At 38.0% G+C, this 18,948-nt stretch overlaps 1 protein-coding gene across 1 annotated transcript in view; it reads right to left on the minus strand.

Moving 5' to 3' along the window:
• The window catches only part of eys (eyes shut homolog), a 301,631-nt gene extending 283,019 nt beyond the window's left edge, over positions 1-18,612 (minus strand). The window contains 2 exon segments of the mRNA XM_060888558.1: positions 15,301-15,417; positions 17,868-18,612. Of these exon segments, the coding sequence (XP_060744541.1) occupies positions 15,301-15,417; positions 17,868-18,612 (862 nt within the window).
• Between the last annotated feature and the right edge of the window lie 336 nt (positions 18,613-18,948).

An 18,948-nucleotide genomic window follows, 5' to 3' on the forward strand; every position in this document is an offset into this window, starting at 1 on the left:
AGGAAGTTTCCCACTACAGTCCAAATACACAAGTCTGTACCCACAGTTAATCTCTCACTCACTCATTTTCTACCGCTTTATCCGAACTACAGTACCTCGGGTCACGGGGAGCCTGTGCCTATCTCAGGCGTCATCGGGCATCAAGGCAGGATACACCCTGGACGGAGTGCCAACCCATCACAAGGCACATACACACACTCTCATTCACTCACGCAATCTGTGATGAGTCTGTCTGTGTTTTTGCCCCGTTTCTGTCTGCTGTCTTTCACTGTTGTTAATTGTTTGCTCCACCCACTCGTTTGTTCCCACAGACACTGATTGAACTCATTCATCTCCTCAGGTGTGTTGTCTTTGTCTCTGATTGTCTCTGCTTTGTCATTGGTTCCTGTCAGCTATATCTACTCTGTTTGTCCACTTCCCTGGTGTTGGTTGTTGTTACATGTTGGAAGTTTGTTTCTATGTTCCCGTTCCCTGTTAGCTCTGTGTTCTGCCTTGTTCTGTCTGCCTGTTTGTCTGTTTCTTGTGTTTTGGATAATTAAAACTCTAAAATCTGCATTTGGATCCTCACTCGCCTCTGTCCAGCATCACAACACAATCACACACTACGGACAATTTTTCCAGAGATGCCAATCAACCTACCATGCATGTCTTTGGACCGGGGGAGGAAACCGGAGTACCCGGAGGAAACCCCCGAGGCACGGGGAGAACATGCAAACTCCACACACACACAAGGCGGACGCGGGAATCGAACCCCCAACCCTGGAGGTGTGAGGCGAACGTGCTAACCACTAAGCCACCGTGCCCCCCGCCACAGCTAATCATTTTGCTATTTTACATTTACATTGATGAACCCCTTCTGACCCATGATTTGACTCTGCATTTCTATACATCACTTTTGTGTCTGCTGTCAGAACGGTAAGCACATTCTCAGGATTTTAATTATCTCCCTGTGGCACAGAAATAAATAAATAAAAAAAACTTGAGTGTAACTTGCCATTATCAGTGCCATAAAACAGTTGGAGAAAAAAAGACCTAATTAAACACGGATCCTTCAGAAAACTACATTTGCTACACATTGGGCAGAAATTATTTATTTGGCTCATTAAATTCTAAATCTCAAATGTTTCATTAACATTATCCCCTGGGTAGCCATGTTTGGCATTTTTTATTTAATTCATTTTTTTTTTTTTTTTTTTTTTTTTAAAAAGATGAACACGAGTCTTCGCTGAAATCTCTGCATCACCAAACAGACGGTAAGAATTGTGACAGAATGTGAGTAATTCCCCGAGTGACGGTGCATGAAACTATGTGATGGCTTACATGAACGTGCCGGCAAAAAAATGTGAATCGTGGTCACATCTGTTTTACTCTATTCACTAAAAAATATCTATTTTGCATTTAAAGGTTATGAAAGGCTGGGACTGACAGGCGTAGACTGATGGTGGCATCAAAAGCGATGACGTTCAAATAAATAAAACTAGACGGTGTGGAATGTGCAACAATCTGAAGGAGTTTCTTACTAACAGTAACACTTTTAGGTATATTCATACTCATAGAGATGAAATAAGTCATCTAATTTCGTTTTAAAGTGAATGGACCCAAGGAAAGACGTAAATCTGACAGTGTCACTTTATGTAAAAGCAAAAAAATGTTAATCGTATTTATTCAGTAGCATGTTTTTGTTTTGTTTTGTTTTTTATTATTCAGAGAATCAAACATGGAATCAACAGTATTGTATTCAGATTTAAACCCAAAGCACATGTGGACGAAACTCGAATGATTAACACAAACCCAGACAAAGAAACGTCAGTACTGAGTGTAATGTCTGGCTCTGACCGCTCTTCAACCATCCAGATCATAATTCACAAAGAAGTATTTCAGCAAGGCTGCTTTATTTAATCCTACTTGCATAACTATTCATTTGGTTTGTACATACCTATTATATCTTCTACCAAATTTTGTTGGCTCTATTAGCCTAATTTCAAAGAACCGCAAAAACCAGGCAGTTATCAGGGCTGTCAAGTGTCACGCATTGAGAGTGACAGTCACTCATTTCGGTCTTTTCTCACGCTCTCCCGCCACACATCGTATTTCTCACGCAGAAAAACTTTTTGAAAATTTATCATATATTTAATAAGCCGCAGCGCACAAAATGTATCAGTCCGCACCGCTTAGTCGAGCCTGACACTTATCAGCCAATCAAAACAAGAGGCTACACAATAGCCAATCAGAAAATAGCACTATCTGGGTAAGATTTAACGCAACAACCAATGAAAAAAAAAAAACATTCATTAGAGAGGGTATTTTCAATGGTCGGTTTGAACAAAACCTCAAAACGAAACAATCATGACCCTAAAAATGTCTGGGCTTTGAGCCGAACTGTTTTAAATGGGAGCAAAATTACAAATGATAAAGGAGTCCAAAAAGGCAACAAACACTCATAATCTCTCTCTCTCTCTCTCACACACACACACACACACACACACATGCACGCATGCACACACACACGCACGCGTGCACACACACAAATTAATAAATGGAAATTAAACAAATACTTTGTATTTGGTTAAATTGTGGTCAGCGATCCTTACCAAACACAACAACTCTCCTATTATTGTTTTTTTGTCTTTGTTGTTTTTTTCTTTTTCTTTTCTTTTTCTTTTTTTTTTTTTTTGGGGGGGGGGGTTGTTTGGTGTCATGCTTGCCTGTCTTCAAAACTTGAGAGCCCTGAGTTATTATGCACCAGTGCCACAGGTTTATATTAATAAACATGATTTGTTTTTGTTCTGCAAGCTTCGTACGAAAGTGAAAACCTCCCGTTCATGTGACTTTATTTTTCATAAATGTCCCAGTGCATGTCTCTAGTCTACCAGCGATGCTCTGTGTGCCTTTCTGGCAAGCTTTCAAGCTTACAAATCGTGCACCCCTATTTCTTTCTGTATAAGTATCAGCTTAGAACACATCATCTGTTTAATCCAAATAATGCATTCATTTTCTAACATAATATGCACCGTATTCATTTATGTGAAATGTGACATGGTGCATAAATGTGCAAAACACGTCCAAACCTCAGTATTTGTGTATAATCATCTCCTTTCCATTTCACAGTCTGCAATAAAAGACACAACAGCCTTGAGAATGGCAGGTTGTTAATCACTACTCAGCATGGCCCAACATTTCAGAACTGCACTGATGGCTGAGAACTAATCAGAAGTTGAAACATAATGAAATACTGAAAGAGCTCCTCCTGTTCTGCAGACCTATAGGAACACAGTGAGTTCATTTACCCTTATCTCTAGAATTGTGCTAGTTTGTTGCTGGTGCGATAAAATAGGAACAACTAAACAAAACTTACAAAGACCAAGTAGCGTGAGCTTAATTGCACAAAATATTTTGCTTTAATCAGCGATACCTTAAAATCAGATATCTTAAAACCACAATGGCCAAAAAAAAAAAAAAAAAACATCTCTGACATCAAACCAGTTTTGGCTCATGCTCTTTGTGGGTTAAATTTAGACATTACTGTGCATAGCAAAAAGTTCAAGGTGAGCATGATTTGATTTTATTCCCTCGTGGCATGCTTGGTTTTCTGTGTTTCTTCAGAAGACACTAACTCATTTATCTTGTGAGTCCTTTTTTTCTCCCTTAGCATATTTCTCTATGCTAAGCGGCAGGATGATATAAAGTCGGCTGTCTATGAAGCACCAGGCAGATTTTGAGGAATGTCTCATTGGGCTTCATTTTTCATACATTTTTTTTCAATGTTTTTTTTTTTATTTTATTTTTTTTTTTTATCACGGTACAATGCTGAACTTCTTCAAAGGTTAAAACCACTTGACATTTACATATATTTTATTCCAAGGGAATTCCTTCAGATAACACTCCAAACTCCCATTATTTCTTTAATTAATTCATTATATTATTTTATATATATATAAAGATCTCAAACTACAACAGTAAATTAAAAAAATTGGATAAAGGATCAGCAAACCAATTAATATTAAACTCCACTACACATCCCTGGTGATCTGGCCTATTAGTTCCCCAAGACCTTGTTATAATCGATCCTAGCAAAACCAAAAGCACAGGAGAAAGTGCACAATCAAGAGAAAATATGATTTGATGCATCCCACAACCGGGGCCTCATTATTATGTGTAAGGGCAGCCACTAACTTCACAATGATTAATGGCATGACAGCAAGAGCAAAGTCAAGGAACTGTTAACACCACTGGGGCCAGGAAGGAACAGAAGTGAAGGTGAGCCCTTTAAGGTATCTCCCAATGCACTGCCAAGAATGCATCTAGTGGGATTCAGGCAGATGGAAAAGCTAAAATACAGATATTTTGTTGATAGGATTTGCCCTGAGAAGAATTAGTTGTAGATAATTGTAGTGCTAGTAGAGTATAAGTGGAGTGAGTGGCCAAGTACACAAAGTCCATATGCAAACAATTCCAGACACTTGAAATTTTATTGTTGCTCAATTTACTAACTGCTAAACCTTAATATCTTTTTCTTGCCCTGTGCATTTGTACAAAGAACTTTTTTTCCAGAGCAGGGAAGGCGTTTTTTTTTTAGATGTTTAGATGTTTTCTACCGGTCTAATCTGGCCGCTCTGTTCTTAAGTGTAACCATAATACCTCTGTATTTGCATTCATGAAGGCATCTGTTGATTGGAGACTTTGTTAGTAATATGTTTACTTCCTCAGGAGTGTTCTTGAGTTGGCTAGATATTGTCAAATGTTTTTTTTCCACAAAGGAAAGACATCATCTCTTTGGTTGTTTTCAATTACTTTTATTGTTGCTAAGCTCACCAATGCGTTCCGTCTTTTTAAGGATTTACAGTACTAAATTGTTTTTGGGACACACTTAAAATCTCTGCCAGCTCTTGGATAAGTCTGTTTTTTTTTGTTTCAGGTCTCATGAACAACATCCAGATATAAATTCAACACTTGGAATCAACTTCAGACCTTTTTTCTCCTAAATGTGTCATGAAATAACACTGAAACAGGCCACAGCTGGTCATGAAACTGCTTATCATTTACTTGTCCGATATTTTTTTCCGCTTGTGAAAATGGTGCAACTGTGTAAAAATGGGTATTGATTTGAGGAGATTTACAACATTTAGCAGACACCATTTACCAGAGTGACTTACATTTATTTATTTTTTGATTACAGTTTATACAATTGGGGGGGGGCACGGTGGCTTAGTGGTTAGCACGTTCGCCTCACACCTCCAGGGTCGGGGGTTCGATTCCCGCGTCCGCCTTGTGTGTGTGGAGTTTTGCATGTTCTCCCTGTGCCTCGGGGGTTTCCTCCGGGTACTCCGGTTTCCTCCCCCGGTCCAAAGACATGCATGGTAGGTTGATTGGAATCTCTGGAAAATTGTCCGTAGTGTGTGATTGCGTGAGTGAATGAGAGTGTGTGTGTCCTGCGATGGGTTGGCACTCCGTCCAGGGTGTATCCTGCCTTGATGCACGATGACGCCTGAGATAGGCACAGGCTCCCCGTGACCCGAGGTAGTTCAGATAAGCGGTAGAAAATGAGTGAGTGAGTGAGTGAGTTTATACAACTGAGCAATTGAACAATCTCGAACAAAAGCTGAAATTTCAACTCTATAGTGTGGTTTATGTACCTTCATAAGCTAACTTAATTACTTATAAAAGAAAGAGTTTTAAATGCTTATAAAAGAAATTGTTTTATTAATTGAATTTAGTGCATTTCTAAGATTTTACTGACTGAAAAACCCCTACACATGAATTACGCACAGATAAAGACTAAAGCGTAATTTATATCATTTCTACAGATCTGCACTAAATGATGCACACATTTTTAGCTTTGTGTATTACATGTACAAGAAACCATATTTAGAAATATAATAAAATATTATATATACTGTATAGACTGAAAATATGTACAAATACTTACAAATAACCCAAACCCATTAATGTACTGATATAGTGAATATGATATTTAGATATATAACATATACTTAATATATTAAATAAATATATTGAAAACTAGTTTTCTGGATTTCCTGAACTATTTTATTTTTTCTATTGAGGTAATGAGAGGGGGTTCAATAGTTCATGGCTCTACTGTACCTATCTGTTGAGTAGTTTGTTTTAGTAGACTATATTAGTAGTATTTTTCCTCGCTTCCTTACAGTAGCTGCTTATGAAATGCTGACTGCATCCTGAAACTATTGCTTCCACCCTCACCAGCTGTGAACCTGGCATCAAGTCAGTCTATGTGTTTGCGAGTAGGTCTCTACTTTATCATCAGCTAAGATACATCAGTGCTTGTGGGCCTTTTATGAACCAGGTAGCTTTCTGCATTGCAGTGGGGTGCCGGTGTGCTAACCAACACATCTCTCCTGTGTGGGTCTGATGTTGACCTCCTCCTGAGCTTTGTTACTTTAATAGGCACATTTGCTGTAACGTTTGCCAACGTTATCTTTCAAACAATGTATTTTGTAATTTCATAATTCAAATTCACCCAAATGTGGCCAATAAACCGGTTCAGTTTTTCATATACTGCTGAATACCTGTTTATTTACAAAAAGGCACATTTTTAATGAAAGTTTAAGGACAGTTTTTGGGGGAGAAAATACATGATTTAATACAAAACTTGTGTTTGTGTATCATTTTCTTTAAAGAATTTTATAAATTATAAATAATCACTTTATAACTTTTTAAGCTGTTTTTTTTATATATATATTTTTTTTTAATACATTTTTAATGTGAAAAATATTTTACTCAAACAAGGGCAAACAAGCTTGGACCTATATTGCTGCAAACTCATTTTTAAAATGGAAACAACTATCATTTTGTAAATTATTTGAAACCTTGCTTTAATCATTTTGATATGCCTACACACACAAACTCTATATGAAATCATGAGCAACAGCAGTAAACATTGTTCATGTCTAGTGTATAAAGGTTGTAAGTAGACACGCTGAGTCTATTTACATTTTTAGCAACCTTTACCGTGGCACTGTTCCCCCAAAAATACATTACTCTGGCGCTTTGCCCAGGTATATTGTCCCATTAAAAATGCATTTTATTTATTAATCCGTCGAGAAAAATCAATGTGCTTTGTTTCCAATTTGGCACTGATACAAACACAGTTCACTGTCAGAGAGAGACAGAGAGAGAGAGAGAGAGAGAGAGAGAGAGAGAGAGAGAGAGAGAGAGAGAGAGAGAGAGAGAGCACAGGGAGAGAGAGAGAGAGAGAGAGAGAGAGCAAGAGAGAGACAGAGAGAGAGAGACAGAGAGAGAGCACAGGGAGAGAGACAGAGAGAGAGACGTAGAGAGACAGAGAGAGACAGAGGGAGAGAGAGAGCACAGGGAGAGAGAAAGAGAGAGAGACAGAGGGAGAGAGAGAGCACAGGGAGAGAGAAAGAGAGAGAGACAGAGGGAGAGAGATAGCACAGGGAGAGAGAAAGAGAGAGAGACAGAGAGAGACAGAGGGAGAGAGAGAGCACAGGGAGAGAGAGAAAGAGAGAGAGACAGAGAGAGCACAGGGAGAGAGAGAGGGAGAGCCAGAGAGAGAGAGGGAGAGAGAGAGCACAGGGAGAGAGAGAGAGAGAGAGAGAGAGAGAGAGAGAGAGAGAGAGAGAGAGAGAGAGACAGAGAGAGAGAGAGACAGAGAGAGAGAGAGCAAGAGAGAGACAGAGAGAGACAGAGGGAGAGAGAGAGCACAGGGAGAGAGAAAGGGAGAGAGAGAGAGGGAGAGCCAGAGAGAGAGAGGGAGAGAGAGAGCAGAGAGAGAGAGAGAGAGAGAGAGAGAGAGCACAGGGAGCAGCAAACTAATAAAAGAAAAGAACAGAGATGGCAAAACATTCCTATTTTCCTATTAATTCCTATTAATGCTAAATGTTAAATGAGAGTGAACACTAGCCAGTTGAAAGCTGGCAAACTGTGAGCTCATGTAGTGAACTCATGTAAAATTCATCGTCCATGCTCTCATTTTATACACGTCTTGGTTTTCCTGAAGCACAACCATCAACAACAAATACAGTAATGTTGCTTATCCAAAAGTAACACGGACAAATCTACTAACAGTGATGAAAATATACTGACTATATTTGTTGTTATTTGTAGTCAACTGTTCAATGTAGCCATGCAAAACTTTTTCAAGCTGCTACATGCAACTAGATAGATAATGCTAATTCAAATCAATTTCTTGTTGTCAATGACATATAGTGACACCTTGACATTCGTTTAGCTGTCTCAGACTGTCTATAATCAAGACCTGAGCTCAACTGGCGATTACGAAGCCCAGGCCTTGCAGTTCGTCCTTATTGGAAGCTGAAAACACAATCTAAAAGGTTAATTATGTATTAGCAGTTTTGCATCTATCAGCATTTTGACCGCTACTTGGCAAGCATTGGTTTAATGCTGAAATCCATGTATAGTTGGAATTAAACAGCACTCTCATAATAAAGTACTCAGGATCACAAATTTGTCCAGGTTTAATACATTAAAGTTTCAATACATTTTACTATTGCGGGAAAAAAAACATGATTCAATCACAAATGTTCATCACAAAGACCTACATATTTAGTTGAATTATATTCTAACCACGATACCCAACCTCCCTGCTCACTTATGGTTCCTCTGCAATCGAGTTTATTTTGGACGCTGCAAAGCTCCATGTCCAATCCCTATAGCCTGTACAATAATGTACAAACCTTCAACCATGTAGCTGTGACTCATGAGGAAAATAAACAGTTGAATTTGGGCCATCTATTTTTAAAATATAGTTTACTTAAAAATATGCCATGAGACAGTGGGGAAGTATATTAACAGTATAGGTTCTAGAATAGTATAGGATGTATATATTAAAAAATTTGATGTTAAGGAATGCATTGATGAAAATGGATTCATCTGTCATTCATTCATTCATCTTCTACCGCTTATCCGAACTATTCTCGGGTCACGGGGAGCCTGTGCCTATCTCAGGCGTCATCGGGCATCAAGGCAGGATACACCCTGGACGGAGTGCCAACCCATCACAGGGCACACACACACACTCTCATTCACTCACGCAATCACACTCTACGGACAATTTTCCAGAGATGCCAATCAACCTACCATGCATGTCTTTGGACCGGGGGAGGAAACCGGAGTACCCAGAGGAAACCCCCGAGGCACGGGGAGAACATGCAAACTCCACACACACAAGGCGGAGGCGGGAATCGAACCCCGACCCTGGAGGTGTGAGGCGAACGTGCTAACCACTAAGCCACATCAATGACGTTAACTAAATTTGTACAGCCTGTGAAAATAATCAGAAACCATGTACGTTTTGATGTGTTTTGCATTCTGTACATATCTTTGTATTGTTTTTTTTCGTATGTCTGACCTGCAATATTATTCCAAACAAAAAAGGTTTTAAATGAATGCAACATAAATATCTGCTAGCTGTCTTGCTTACTGAAACACTCAAAAGCTTCATCGATTTTGCTTAAAGTGTGTACATAAGATAAGTTAGTTTCAGTGTGTGGAATCAGTGGATCGATGTTTTTTTGGGATCAGTGAACCAAAATCACGATGGAGTCTTAATGACTTGATATATAGCATTCATTAAAAAATATAATCTATGTGTGCTAAGAAAGCTATGCTCCTGGCCTCCTCTTCATAATGAAGATGCTTCATGACAGGAGTTATCAGTGAGAAAATCATAGTCTTTACAGACTAATCATTATTTCATTATCTTGAGCCCCGTGTTTAGTATTAACCAAAGAGGCAACTAATTGAAAATGACATGCAACTAGTTATGTAGTAAATGTAGTGTGGACGTGGCGGCGTGGTCGAGTGCTGGGAGCTCGGAGCCTGGAGTAAGGATCTGCACCTCAACAGGATTACTAGCTCTGAAAATACTACAAATACTACATTCAAAATTAATATATTAAAAAAATAAAAACTGTTATTTCAAGCCTGACTTCAATCTGCTCATTCTGACCAAACCCAAATCTTTTTAGGAACTAAACGGATGCAACACAAACACAAATGCGACAAGGTCCAGACACTCACCATTTCCACATAGATTGAACCACTTATTAATAAACTTTACAATATATTTGTGCCTAAACACACCAGAAATGCAACGATGAGTGGATTTTGATTTAATCATATACTCTAAAATCCAAAACGCATCACCCAGTGTGGCGACATGACATTAAAGTACTGAGAAAAGGTAACTGATGGAGAGGCAAGACAGGTGATGAAGACTGATGATGCTCTCAGTATATACAATATATAATATACTTGGTGTACATTAGCTTTTATGATTTCTTTTTTACTGCTACAGTAAAGAAGCTGTAGTATGAATGTTTTTCCCCATGAAATTATGGTAAATTGTCTCATAAACATAATGACATTAGAGGAAAGATGCATTTGCAGTAATACAATAAAAACATAATAGCCTTAGTTTATGGTCATTCAGGGGCTCACATAAATGCTGATGGCCTACATTCAACATTCACATCACTGACCTACTGCTACTACTACTTGAGTAATTGCTTCATTTCCCTACTGATTTTGTAACATATCTGATAAATCCTGTCAAACAGTGAACAAATAAAAATACATTAGCCTTTTTGTTTAGCTTTTTTTATTCAGTTTAAGGTCACCCTGTATCTTTTATAAATACATTTCTGGTCACTAGCATGAAGACTGAAATATTATATTGGTTCATCTCACATCCACATTGAAGCAGTACTGTTACAGATATATTTCATAAACATTATTAAAATGTGTACATACAGGGTGGGTCTCTCTCTCTCTCTCTCTCTCTCTCTCTCTCTCTCTCTCTCTCTCGCTCTCGCTCTCTCTCCCTTCAAGCTCAAAAACAATAACCAAAAGTGCAGAAAAGCACAGCTAGCACTTCCTTTTGAGTGTGTTGCTTTGCCCTGTGATGCATCTTAAGCGATATATACAAATATTCAGACACAAACACAAAAATAAATCAAGATCATGTCAGAACTTTTTCCAGTGTGAAATTACAACAAATGAAAAGTGAGCAATAAGAAACAAATATAAAGTGAGCAATAAGAAACAAAATCAATCTACAAAAGAACTTTAGAGGGGGAAAAGGAAATAACCTGGTTGTGGGCCGTGAGCAGTGTACAGTGTGCAATTGAAGATTAGAGACAAAATCATCTGTTCCTGCTTTAGGCGAAATTCAGCTGGGTTCTGGCATATTGGTAGCCTGGGTCCTGGCAGACTGGTCCTGGCACACACTACCACATGCAAGCCACACAATGGTGTTCCTTAATGACAGTAGTCTCATTCAGCAGGATAATGCACACTTCCCCAATTTAATACTTGGCCAGGAATAATTGAACTTTGAAGGTGTTGCGTAAGGTGGGTTTTTTTTTCAGCTGTCAAGCATATATACATATATATAGTTATACTGGCCACACAAAACAGCTCCTTGCCCTCTTAAAGTGGCAGTGCTAAAAAGATAGCAGCCCTTCAGCACTATGCATAGTGCATGTGAGTGTGGCTGTGAAGCGGGGTTTCCAAAAGCATGCCAAACTCAGACTGACCAATTAGGAGCACCCTCTAACTAAAGCCAGTCTCATCAGTAGGGAAAGTACTGTAAGAAGCTGGATTTTAAGTGGTTGCTCAGGTTTTGCCTTGTTGTACAGAATCAGCTTTGTGAAGAGGACAATGCTCTCCAATCTGCTGAGCCTAAGTTACTGTAAAAGCCACTGTATGACAGTGGCATCAGCAAAGAACTGGGACAAGCCAGTGGGACCCAGGTTCACCTATCTACTGTCCGGAGATGTCTAGCCAGAAGTGGTCTTCATGGAAGTTCTGCAGCCAAAATGCTCTTCCTCTGGCATGGAAACAAAGCTATGCAACTTAACTGTTTGCAAAAAGATAGGAACTGTGGTGGCCAGAAATGGCAGCAGGTGCTCTAAACTGATGATGAAAATGGGAAATATTTGGCTTGAGCAGAAGGCACATTGTTTGCTGAAGAGCTAGAGATTGATACAATAATGAGTGTCTACAGGCAATAGTGAAGCATGGTGGAGGTTCCTTGCAAGTTTGTGGCTGCATTTATGCAACTGGCATTGGAGATTTAATAATAATAATAATGAGAAATTAAGGCAAATACTTATCCGTCATGCAGTACCACAAGGGAGGCATCTATTCTGCAGTAGGACAATGACCCCAAACATACAGCAAATGTCATTGAACTGAATCTTCAGCTTAGAGAAGAGCAAAGAATACTAAAAGTGATGTTTTGGCCCCCACAGAGCCATGAGTCTGTCTGGAATTACATAAAGAGACAGAAGGATTTGTGGCAGTCTACATCTACAAAAAATCTGTGTTTAGTTGGCCAAGACTTTTTGGAAAAAACTACCTGCTGAGTTTCTTTAAAAACTCTGTACAAGTGTACTTATAAATGATTGCTGTTTTGCAGGCAAATTGTGGTTCTTCCAAATATTGATTTGAATTAGATTTCTCTTTTGTTTGTTTACATTTCCTTTACATTTTGTTAATTTATGAAATAAACTATTAACAGTTCTATTTTTAAAAGTGTTCTTGCTTTACCACTTTTTTCATACCTGCATAAAACATCCTGTCTGTATATTAATCTACCATAACATTAAAACCAATTGTCTCCATAGTCTATACATACATACATAAATACACACACAGACACACACACGCACGTTAACGCGCACACACACATCCTGACCACCTACAGCAGTGTGATATGTTGGCTAAGTTATGGAGTTGATAGAGATCTTGGATAAACTTTGCCTGTGAATACATCTGCAAAGGAGATACAACCATAGCATTAGGAAATGCTGCTTAGTTGGACAAATTGCCCTTGCATATGGAACAATTAATCACTGTATACGGCCACCTGGATTTTGGACCCCAGAGTCGATCATAACATTATTATCTGGGACGCCCAGGGGAGCAGGAAACTGTTGACACACCTTTGTGGGTGAGATACTCAGTATCCCAAATGGGATTTTATTATTCATTACTGTCCTAAAGGGGTGACACAGCTTTGTCTCATAAACTGTCTGGGATATTTATATCAGTGATTATTATTTATTTCTCTGTACTTTCTGGGACATATTCAAAATTTAAATCAGGCCATGGATTTTGGTTCAGTGCTACAACACAAGCTGTTTAAAAACTATTCACTGGCACACTCTGTAAAATGGACACTTCAATGGCTGTGAATACTTATAGAACCCCAAGATGCTTCTTTGTACAGGAAAAAGATTCTTCATAATTATCATAATTAAAAAGGGGCTGTAAGATTTTCAGGGAATGTGCTAATATGTTATTACACCCAGGTTTGGGCTGAGCAATAATGCACAAATAAAAAAGGCTTATATTTTTTGACATTTATACGAACAATTCACTGCATGGGTTGGATTTCATGCTAAGGAACAAACCCAGTCACTGGATGAAATTGGGAGGGTTGCTGCAGAAATAGCATCTGGTATAAAACCTGTGCCAAATCAAATACGCTGATCATCCGCTGCAGTGACCCCTAATGGAAACAGCCGAGGCAAATACGTTACATAATATAATTGAAAAATAATGCAATTTATATCTAGCATGATTTATTTATTTATTTTTTTTGGAATCGGAATGCACTGAAAAAAATGCGTATGTTCAAAAATCATAACAGCATCATCTATAAAAACCAGTGTAAGCGATGGTTCTATTACATAAAGGACGTTTAATGCTGTTACTATTTTTGCACTACTTAATGAACCTTTCTTTCTTAGAAGAGAAAACAGGCACGATGTCTTCCACAATTTGAAATGCCACTGCATCAGTAATTTCTCTGAGGGATCTTACATTTACGTCACTTACCAGACACACTTACTGTATCCAGAGTGACTTACATTTAATCTCATTTTATACACCATAGAAATTGAGGGTTAAACGCCTTTTTCAGTGGTGCAGAGGTGGAAGCTTGGTGGATTTGGGATTCGACCTCGCAACTTTCCCGTCAGTAGTCCAGTACCTTTAACACATCTTACTCTTGCATGGAATAGTTCTAGAAAATCTTTCGTCTAATGCTGTGTTCTACTTTAGGTCACAATTTTAATTCCCAAATTCAGTAAAAGCCAAAAAAAAACCCAGACCCAACTTGAACTGCCCATTCTTCATACGGTGTAACGTCAAGTCAACATAACTGCTCACAGCATCAGAAGTAAACAAATACCTTGCACATACCTTTGCTTTAGATTAAACAACTTAAAGACCTGTTCTCTTGTTAAACCTATAATGTATACAGATCGCTGTTTGAGTAGAAAAATATCCAATCACTCATCGTAGTCATCTGGCCAGATTGTTGCTAACAGAAGGTGGACATATTTGTATGAATGCTTTACATTTGATCTGTTGAATAACCCAAAGTACAAAATTCCATAACTCTGTAGTAATATTTCCAGCTTTCTTTGCTATGAGCTTTTACCTCAAAAAAGTGCTGCCTGTTTACATGATGCTTCCACCACCATGTTTCATCATTATTAACAAGGTGATGTGCAATACCTTCATGCTGCCATATGCCTTTTATTTAGGAGTGATATCCATCCAAAAATCAGTACAAGAGTTCTTTTAGACTGACTATTGGGTTCTTACCATGGCCCTTTTCCCCCAGATGCTCAGGGCCTAATTCCAGGAAGGTTCAAGGTTGTCCCAAGCTTCTTTCATTTCAACATTTTTAAGGCCACTGTGGTCCTGGGAATAGTTAAAACCTTGCCCTGATATACTTTCTTTTAAATGTTACTCTTACTCCTAAAGCTATGAGTTGTACCAATAATCTATTTAACAGGTATCGTTGCCCTAAAGGATGTCTAAAATACTTTTAAATTCAACCACAATTTAACTGTGAGAAAAAAGATGTCCATTCTCCAGTAATAGAGTCATCATGTTACTATTCCCTTAAAAGCAGTTCTCATTAGAAATAATTTATAGGCTTAAAAAGATTACAGATTTTATTAGAAGAAAAATGGAAAAGCGTTCCTGTTTCAAAATTAATATTTCAATTGGTTTGGCTGAGCACATTTATGAGGAAAACAACACTTCAGGTTGCATTGTAACACACACACAAAATGATCATAATTTTATGCCTCATTATCAAAGCATAATAAGTTAAACAAGGCTAGACAATGACTGAAAGAAAAAAAATCCTAAGAGAACTTAAAAAGGAACAGATTTAATTGGATTTTTGGATCAGGTTAAGAAATCTTATTCACTGGCAAAAAAAACAACTAGATTCATGTAACAGTTTTTCCTACTTGCCTGTATATCCAATAGAACATTCACACCGAAAGGAGTTTGGGGACAATAGTAGGCATATCCCATCTCTGCAGCACCTGATACAGTTGTTTTGGCCAAAGATTTCAGAGCAGTTAATACCTATGAAACAGAAATACAGGTATCAGTTAGATCTGTGAAGAAGATTATCTGTGAAGAGATGTTTCAGTTAATGTATCAGTGGGAAAAGTATGTATTATTTGAAAGTTCCTGTGTGATTTAGGTAATCTAGTGCCCATGTCTGTGTGATCTAGGTGATCTAGTAGCCTATGTCTGTGTGCTCTAGGTGATCTAATAGCCTATGTCTGTGTGATTTAGGTGATCTTGTGGCCTATGTCTTTGTGATTTAGGTGATCTAGTAGCCTATGTCTGTGTGATTTAGGTGATCTTGTGGCCTATGTCTTTGTGATTTAGGTGATCTAGTAGCCCATGTCTGTGTGATATAGGTGATCTAGTAGCCTATGTCTGTGTGATTTAGGTGATCTAGTGGCCTATGTCTGTGTGATCTAGGTGATCTTGTAGCTTGTGTCTGTGTGAACTACAGTAGGTGATCTAGTAGCCTATGTCTACTGTATGTGATTTAGGTGATCTAGTGGCCCATGCCTGTGTGATCTAGTAGCCTATGTCTGTGTGATCTAGGCAATCTAGTAGCCTATGTCTGTCTGATCTAGGTGATCTAGTGGCCTATGTCTGTGTGATTTAGGCAATCTAGTAGCCTATGTCTGTCTGATCTAGGTGATCTAGTGGCCTATGTCTGTGTGATTTACAGTAGGTGATCTTGTGGCCTATGTCTTTGTGATTTAGCCCATGTCTGTGTGATCTAGGTGATCTAGTAGCCTATGTCTGTTTGATTTAGGTGATCTAGTGGTCTATGTCTTTGTGTAGGTGATCTAGTAGCCCATGTCTATGTGATCTAGGTGATCTACTGTAGTGGCCTATGTCTGACTGATCTACATGATCTAGTGGCCTATGCCTTTGTGATCTAGGTGATCTAGTGGCCTATGTCTCTGTGATCTAGGTGATCTAGTGGCCTATGTCTGTGTGACCTAGGTGATCCAAATCAATTCAAACCTATATTTTACTTTGAAACTGACAAACCATTTCCATCAAAATGAATCCATAAATCGTTCCACTCCAATATGATGTATATTCAACAAAACACTATAAAATTCAGAATGAATGCTTAAACTGCTCCTTATCATTTTCATTCACAGTGCATTAAATAATTCAGAGCAGATATCAAAATACCACAGCAGTCAAACCATGTGCAATGATACACTTTATCATTCTTAATGTTTAAATGAACTGCAATGTCCTTTTAAGTGCACACTTAGAGCAAACAATGTTTAAACAGTGTTTGGTGATTTTATTGATAGCCTTACACAGAAAGAAAACATTAAATCTAAATGCTAGGGGGAGGAAAACAAAGTAACACGTAATTAAGTGTGATTTCAGGTACAGAATGTAATTTCACAAAGAGAAAAAGAGAGAGACGGAGCTTGACAGTGTGCGAGAGAGTTTCTTTTTAGTTTTTTGTTATTTTTTCGTTCAAATAAATAGCCCATGGAAAAGCCATATTATCAACAAATAATTCTACTGAGATAAACTGAACTAGTAATTATGACAGGTAAATTATTATTAATATTTTGTAAAAAGCAATAAAATGTTCAAGATGCATGACATCATGGAGCCTTCAATATAGTGCATGACATGAATTTAATTTCCTCAAAGCGTCCTTTAAAAAGGCTTTTTTAATTTTGACTCTACTGTCTGAACATCTCATGTTGCTTTAAAAAGCATAAAAAACTATCACAGATGCTACAGTCTGAATTTATTTAGGACAACCTACTCTATCAGCAATAGTAGTAAAAATTTTCTTAATAGATTTTTTTTTCATTTTTTTTTTTTAAATACACTGTAAACAATACGCTGTGTGTTTTTTTAAGAAATATCAAAGTACTTTAATAATTTTCAAGGTTTTAATCTATTGACAATGTAAACCTAAGACAGGCAATGATTACTGAAATGATTAATGAAAGGACATTATTTACATTCACATTATTTACTGTCCATTATCACCCAAATGGGGATGGGTTCCCTTCTGAGCCTGGTTCCTCTCAAGGTTTCTCCAACGTACAGTATCATCTCATCTCATCTCTTATTCCTTGCCGCCGTCGCCACCAGCTTGCTCATTAGGGATAAGGATAAATACATAGTATTTTAAATTTGAAATGACTATTAATTGTATATATTCATTAATTTATGTTTATCCTTATTTTTTCCTTATTTATCCTTATTATTATATTATATTTAGATATTTTTTTCTCTGTCTCTTCTGTTTCCATACATCTGTAAAGATGCTTTAAGACAATGGGAATTGTTAAAAGCGCTATACAAATAAATTGAATTTGAATTTGAATGACTTTTGAGGGCAAAGAAAATGTATCCCATTGAGACACAAGAATATAGTATAAATTTTAATAATAAATAATAAATATGCAGTGTTTGTTCATGGACAACATGGTTTTAAAGATATGACATGATATATTCACCTGTAAATGCTGATGGGCACAAGCAATGGTAAGAAGACTGACTTAGTTGAGCAGAGTGATTGCTTATGCAGGTTCCACCATTTAAGCACGGACCTTCAGAACACATGTCCAAAGCTTCACAATATGGTCCAGAGAAAGGCTTGTGGCACAGACAAGCATATGCAACCTGGCCAGTTTTTGCCCTACAAACACCTTTGCCTGAACACAGGTGTAGATGTGGAGCGCTCTGACAGTGCTGCTCTTTGACCAGCACACTAAAGCGGAGGCCAAGCTGACATAAATGGCTACTGCCTTTATGAGAAGCAGCAAAATAATGAACACCAGGGGAAAGCCACTTTGAGTCCAAATGCATGCTACCATTCATGCAGCTGGCAAAAACATCTTGCTCCTGTACATGCTCACTAAAACAACTGTCAAATTCTTCTTTTGATACCTGAATAAGATTGATTCCATATTGCTCTAGGTTTGGGTCGGTGAAGACAAACAGTGCATCTCCCAACTGGATCTCTATGGGGCATAATTGAGGAAATGCATATGTCTGATCCATCCAGGGCACTTGTGGACTTTCCAAAATACTATTCCAGCATTGATTCACATTCCTGCAGGTGTTCTCCTTGAGAGACAATCTCAAGGTGATGTTCATTGACTGTGAACGCCAGTTGTGATACCGGGGTCTGCGGCAGATTAACTGGTTTGAGACAATAAAATGGCTACTGAGAAGGATAAGCAGTTTAAGCACGGACATCTGGGGGGGGAAACAGACACAGCATTAGTTAATGTATATTAAAACATATTAAGTGTTGACAAGTGACACTAAAACATTAAATCTCATTTTGGGGAAAAAAAAAGTTTATTATCATGTATTCAACCTCAAAGTAAGTTAAGTACTTTAATTTACTACAACATTATTTATTATAGTACAAATTGATGATTAAAGGGTATTTAGATGTTATACATGTGCTTTCTGTTCACCTTTCTCAACTACTTATCAATCATTCATTCATTCATTCATTCATTCATTTTCTACCGCTTATCCGAACTACCTCGGGTCACGGGGAGCCTGTGCCTATCTCAGGCGTCA

Source organism: Tachysurus vachellii, chromosome 2 (genome assembly GCF_030014155.1).
Source record: "Tachysurus vachellii isolate PV-2020 chromosome 2, HZAU_Pvac_v1, whole genome shotgun sequence".
Classification (NCBI taxonomy): domain Eukaryota; kingdom Metazoa; phylum Chordata; class Actinopteri; order Siluriformes; family Bagridae; genus Tachysurus; species Tachysurus vachellii.